The 6,786-nt window shown below is 36.3% G+C and overlaps 1 protein-coding gene across 4 annotated transcripts; it reads right to left on the bottom strand.

Moving 5' to 3' along the window:
* Positions 1–857: 857 nt before the first annotated feature.
* LOC121976281 (putative disease resistance RPP13-like protein 1) lies at positions 858–4,866 on the bottom strand. Of its 4 annotated transcripts, none has more exons than XR_006110594.1 (4): positions 4,727–4,866; positions 1,667–4,167; positions 1,463–1,581; positions 858–1,309 (listed from the first exon to the last, which is right to left on the bottom strand). XR_006110594.1 is itself a non-coding variant. In XM_042528376.1 (3 exons), the coding sequence occupies exon 2, from the start codon at positions 4,115–4,117 to the stop codon at positions 1,667–1,669; it is 2,451 nt and encodes an 816-aa protein (XP_042384310.1). In that variant the 5' UTR covers positions 4,118–4,167; positions 4,727–4,866; the 3' UTR covers positions 858–1,581. The 4 variants fall into 4 exon arrangements, 2 of the variants coding, with proteins under 2 accessions (XP_042384310.1, XP_042384311.1); XR_006110592.1 differs by having other exon boundaries at positions 858–1,306; XM_042528376.1 differs by having other exon boundaries at positions 858–1,581.
* Positions 4,867–6,786: the final 1,920 nt, after the last annotated feature.

Below are 6,786 nucleotides of genomic sequence, written 5' to 3'. Positions count from 1 at the left end.
GGTGACTCAAGAAACGTATCAACGATTCAAAAGTGGAGCTACACTTTGACAAATCGAAGGTAGTTTGAAACAGTTATAAAATGAAATCCATGGATTGGACGAAGAAAGCGACTTTTCATGATCCAACAAGGTCCCAAATTGCAGCACTGCAGCATGTTGCTCAATTTTTCATTTGGGTTCTTTTTAATTAGGACTGTAAATGAATCAAGCGTTTGTGAACAAGTTTAGTGTTCGGCATAGTAAGAGTTTGTTTATGTTCGTTCAATATACATAAGATTAATTAAATAAATAAACTTGAACACATATGTGTTCAGCTCGTTAATATTCGTGAATAACGTTCATGAATAATATTCGTAAACAACGTTCATGAACAATGTTCACGAATCATATTCATTAATAAAACTCTTTTTAATATGTTAAATAAATAATAAAATAAATAAATAAATTTAAATTATCAAACTCAATATCCAATCAAACAATTTAAAGTTTCAAACAAACAAACAAACAAACTTGAATTGAGAGCTTGATAATATCTAAATGAACCAAGCTCGATCTAAGCTCGAACCAAGTTCGAACTAAGCTCAAGCTAAGCTTGAATTGAGAGCTTGATAACATCTAAACGAACCAAGCTCAAGCTCATAAAAAATAAACCAAGTCAAGCTTGAATACTTATTTCAAAAGTTTGGTTCATTTTATGCTCGGCTCGGCTCAACTTGATTAACTTATCAAATAAACTTGAACACCCCAAACCTCGACTCGACTCGGCTTGTTTATAGTCCTATTTTTGCTAAGGGATCTGATCTGCTCCAACTATACAAGTAACTAAAAAGAAATATAAATGAAGAGTGAATTACTTGTGCTCAGGAATCATAAAACAAAGGATTTATTTTGAAGGAATTTTCAAAAGCCATGATGGCCTTAACTCATTCCTTAATCCAACTTAGCTCAAGCTGATGATGACCAACCAGGATTCTTTTTCATCATTCATAAGTGGTAAATTGTAAAATTGCTTTTGAAGTTGTCGTCAAAAGTGCTCAGTTTCCACTTCAGAACTTGTCTCAGCTGTATAGTTATGTTGCAGTCCCAGAAACCTTGGATCTCAATTGCAGTCGCAAGCAGGCCTCAAAGTGGGGATAGTTGGGTGTGCACAATGGAAGAACTGGCACATTCATCCGAACTATTCCTGCAGATGAACAGAGTCTTTCATCACTAGTCTCAGCCATCAACTGCACATCTTCCATCCATCAGTTGCTCTTCAGAAATCCTCTTCGACAAATTGACTTGTTTCTCCAAGAGAATGCCCATCCTGCTGCATGTTCAAGTAAGCCATAGGATTTCTTCTCAGCCTAAGAGGTGGTTGAGAAAATACATACAGACTTACAAATGCAAACAACACTATACAAATCACACTTTCACCAGTACAATTGAAGAAAATGCAAATATAAATACATACAAATCACACCTTCACCAAATATATAGTAAGCAAGCCAAATGTAGAAAGAAGCAAATGCAATCAGCACCCCATACAAATCACATCTTCACCAGTACAATTTAAGAAAACAAGCTTTTTTCAACACCATCCTGCAAAAACAAACAAAGGTGTTTGAAAGAAGTGTAAGGTTACAAGGGAAGGAGGATTCAGAAGAAGATAGACGAATTGCCTTACTCAATTAGAAGGAATCTTTGCATCATAGTTGTAGGGATCCTTGGTGTAGAACATAAACTCTTGGCTGGAAAATGTTTGGATTTTGACATTGGGAATTTGCTTGATGATGTCCCAATTCTCATTGCCCTCCAAACAGCTCTTCAGCAGTTGCAGATTGCACTGCATCTCGAATTTCCTCAGACTCCTTTGAGTGCTTGCCGTGTTGTTATGCTGCTCGATCAAGCCAAGCAGCCACTGCGGGAGCTGCTCCGTTTCCTCTGAACATATCAACGCCAAATGCTGCAGCTTGCCGAGATTCTCCACGCACTCCAAGCTGGGACAGCCATTCACCGCAAGATATCTTAATGACGGGATGTTGGAAATCTTCTTCAACTCTATGCCATTTGTGACCTCGAGCCTGTAAGCCAAGGCGAGGTTGTCGATCTCACCTAGCTCATATGTTTCGTGCAAGCACAGTTGGTTGAAGTTGGTGGCTCGACAGAGGCCCTCAGGAAGAGCTCTTAGATTTGGGCAGTCGATAATATTACAGGTCCTGAGAATTGGAAACAACTTCACAGCAAGAGGTGTTCCATTGAATGTCCACTCCTCCCATGAAGGCATGTCTTGGAATTGGAGCATTTCGAGTTTGGGAAATGCAGAGCTTCTTGATCCGAGAAATTGGGACCCAATGGTCGTTATGGCGGTTGCACTTTCAATACGGAGGTACTTGAGCTGAGGCAGTGTACCCAAGGGAGGGAGCTTTGTACAACATGGCAACCTAATAAGCTTCAAATACGTCAAGTTTGGAAAAGATTCAGCCAAGGAAGAGGATTGCATCCAGATCGGGAACTGTCGGCCGGGGTACTGAGAAAAGAGGAGGTCGAATATGGTAGATGAAGGCTGAGTCATTTCATTGCATATCCTCTCAGCTTTACTGATTTGCTCCTCACTCCATCCTTTATCTTCTTCCTCACTATCCTCCTCCTCATTTTCATCTTCTTTCTCAGTCTCCTCATTTTCATCTTCTGCTCCAGAGCCATCATAATCACCATCACCCATGTCCTTGTCTGCATCTCCATCATCCTTGCCATCGCCTTCTACTTCTTCATCAGCTTTAGCATCTACCTCCTCCTCATCTGGTCGCTTCCATCCCAGCACAAGCTCCATAAGAAAAGGCATGTTTGCAAGTGCAGAGGCTCCTCCTTCCGCCCTCTCAAGCCTATAAATGCTCAAGACTCTCAACTCGGATAGATTTTTCAGCTCTTCTAAATCGCAACCTTCTTCAGAGGCCGAGCCATTCTGACCAACCATAAATCCCTCGAGGTTATAGAAGTTTTCTAGTTTCCCAATTCCCTTAGGCACATGAGTGAGCATTGGACTATCTCTCATGTCAAGCCATCTTAGATTATGCAACTTAGTGATGGACACAGGAAGTCTTTCCAAAAACTCACACTCTGAGATATTCAAACTCAGAAGGTTTACAAGGTTCCCGATAGTTGTCGGAATCTCACGAATATTTGTTCCATCGAGATCTAGATATCTTAAATGTAGTAGATCTCCAATGCAATCTGGAATCTTCTCAATTGATGTTTTTGTGAGATCCAGAACTCGCAAACACGGTAATGCTTGCAGTACACTATCTTCGATCGTCTTGGTTTTAGGGGAGTCTGTGAGAATTAGAGTTCTCAAACAAGCTTGTCTTAGAATTTGAGCTGGTAACACTAGCTTAGGCCCCATGCAAGAGATTGACAGCCGCCGAATTTTTATGTTATCATCTCCTTTGAATTCTCTACCATGTCGATATAAAATTCCTTCCTCTCTCATTAAATGTGCACCGAGAGATCGAAAGTGATCATGCATAGAGAAGAAACTCTTGGACATATCCAAATCTACATCAACTTCCAAGAGATTCCTACAAAGTAGCTCCCTGTAAATTTCCTCCCCGATATCTTCCTTTGTTCTCTGTTTTTCAGTGGGAAGATCCCTCCTCAACTTATCTTGTTCATCCATAATAAGACCTTCGGCGACCCAAAACTGAACAATCTCCTTAGAATACATATCTTTTTGAGGGTACAAAGAGCAATAGAGAAAACATTGTTTTAAACTAGACGGTAAGTCTTCGTAGCTCAAATATAAAGGCCTAAGTTCTTCCTTAATCTGATCCATGTTCCATGCATCACTTTGAAGAACTTCCTCCCATTTTGCTTTGTTTTGTTGGTATAGAACTCCAGCAATAGCTTTGATTGCAAGAGGCAAACCATCACATTTATAGACAAGTTTAATACCTATTTCTTCAAAGCTTGATATCTGATCTTCATCTCCTTCACCTTCAAACGCTAAATGTTTAAGCAAATTCCAACCACTTTCATCATTCATTTTTTCAACTGGGTAGATATAGGTAGCCTTCATTAACGTTACAACTTGTTCTTTTCTTGAGGTAACTAAGACCGTACAACTTGCTGCACATTTCATTATAGGTATTCTTAAGCAATCTGCCCACACAGATGAATTCCATACATCATCTAGCACAATGAAAGTATTCCGTGTGAGAACGGACACAAGTTTATTTTCTAATTCTACTTTACTTTTTCCTTCGAGATTTTCTCCATTGGTTTCACTTCCTTCATCAAACCTAATTAACTTTTTTAGCAAATCAATCTCAATATAATTTTTAGAAACATACAACCATTTTCTATTTGGAAAATAATCTTTGATCCGTTCATCCTCAAATATTTTTCTTGCCAGAGTACTCTTTCCGATTCCCCCTGTTCCCACAACTCCAAAAACTCTACACTTCTTTGGATTTTTCTTAACTATCCAATTAATTAATGTTTCAGTAGCAGTTTCTATCTGAGTTCCTACAATATCTCCTTCAACTTGTAGATGAGATGTCTCATGTGTAATCACTCTATTAACATATTCAACTGGTACTTTGATTGCCCAATCCAAATTATTTTTTATGACGGTATCTTTTTTCAAATCTTCTATCTTACTATTTAATGCTATAATTTGGTTGGCAATATCATGGCGATATTTAAGGCACTGAAAGCATGAAAAGAGATAGCTAAAAGGGATGCTTACAGTCGATGATCCTGACAAAGCTCGAGCTTTCAATAACATCCCCCCTTCAATTATACAGAGATCAATAATATCATCAGCATCATACATGATGTCCTTCAACTTCTGCATCCAGATGTCAATTTCATCATTTCCATGTCTCTTTTGCTCTGCTTGTCGGAGATATCCATTGATTGTCCCCAATCTTTCTTGAAGGGCTTTGATCTCCTTGTCGACGCCAAGCACCTTAAAGATCTCTGTCTCCATCATGTTCGTTGTGACTGTGATAAATTTTGAGATAAAGAAATCTAAGACCATTGCCATTACTGGTATATGGGAGAGGAAAAGGCTCACAAATTATGGGGTGTGATATTTGTTTTGCATGGAGAAAGTGTTAGTGCCCTAAGGACTATATATAGGCTCCAAACAATTAGAAAATTGGCATTAATTTTCTATTTAAAAATTATGCATTTGTATTTGTTATGCATTAAGTGGTGATGCTATGAATGTTGACATAATGAAACATAAATGAAATTTCAACTTTAATGTCAATTTGCTTTGTTAAATATTATTTAGTTTATGTACTTACAAACTTAAAAGTTTAAATATATCCATGTAAGTTAAACTTCTATTAAAAAAATCTACAACTAAGATAATCTTTTCTCTATATCTATTCACTGTCTTCTTTTATTAATTTATTATTTCCATTTTTTATGAAGGAAATAACTAGAAAACTTTAGTAAGTATCGACTATTGCACGTTAAGAGCTCATCAAAGGTTGTGCTCACAAATAATTAATGAGCTAAAATGGAGATGACTTAAATTAAAAATGACCTGTTACGTTCTACAGTCATGTTAATTAATGAAGAGTTTTTGTCATTTTTCATTGTGCAACTAGCTCATGTATCTATCCATATGATGTTTTACCCACTTAATATACAATCCACTTGCTCAATTATTGGATATTTATATTATTAATGAAGAGAAGTTGAAATGCATGTTAAAAAGGCAATAAAATTCTACAACTAAGACCATCTTTTCTATATTTCAATTCACCATCATATTTTACTAATTCATGGAGGAAATAATTAGAAAATTTTAAGTATAGACTATTGCATGTTAAAAAAACAAATGAACTTGGTAATATTGAATCTAAGACGATCGATCCAATCTTACAAAAATTTCCTACCAATTGTCAAGGTCAATTGGAAAGTTAACGGACGGCCCAGAAATTCAACATCTCATGGTTGTGCGCACCATTTAGAAGAAAAATCTCTATAATTGTACCATAGCTGAGGATCAAACTGCGAGTATTTCGATAATAATTTGACGCTCTCCTGCTACACCATAATTCTGGGGCAACTATTGCACATTAAAAGCTCATCAAAAGTTGTACTGACAAATAATTAATGAGCTAAACTGATGATGATTTAAATTAAAATTGATTTGTATTATATTCGAGTTAATGAAGAGTTCTTGTCATTTTTCATTGTGCAACTAGCTCCTATATCTATCCGCATGATGTTCTATCTACTTAATATACAATTCATTTGCTCAATTATTAGGCTAGGAATTATTAAAAGCCATATATATATATATATGTGTGTGTGTCTCGAGCTTTAGTTTAGGATAACTTTTTAACACCTAAGTTTTTTTATTTTGATTTTTTTAGATTAAATACTATAATCTAAAGTCTAAACCCTAAACAAAAAAATCTAATTGACTTAACTCCGGAGCTAGAAAAAAAAATCTCTACATGTACTGAGACACCTAGATCAAATCCAGATGCCTAAGTAAAAAACCAAAAAGAAAAAAAAAACTGATTTTATAATTGAGGCGTTTTAATATATTCTAAGTGCCTTGTCACACAAGCGCACAAGAAAAAAGACGCAACATATCAAAACCTCTCTCTTTCTCTCTCTCTTTATATATACTAGTGATCGTGCACACGCGTCGCGTGTGTAATATAATACATTGAAATTACATTGACTTTTTATAATGAAATTATATTAATTAAAACATTTTAACATTAAAATACTAAAGTAGAGTCATTAGGGTAAAATACCTAACGAATTATTTGGGTC

This window comes from Zingiber officinale, chromosome 4B (genome assembly GCF_018446385.1).
Source record: "Zingiber officinale cultivar Zhangliang chromosome 4B, Zo_v1.1, whole genome shotgun sequence".
Classification (NCBI taxonomy): Eukaryota; Viridiplantae; Streptophyta; class Magnoliopsida; order Zingiberales; family Zingiberaceae; genus Zingiber; species Zingiber officinale.
This window is presented reverse-complemented; position numbering and strand designations above follow the sequence as displayed.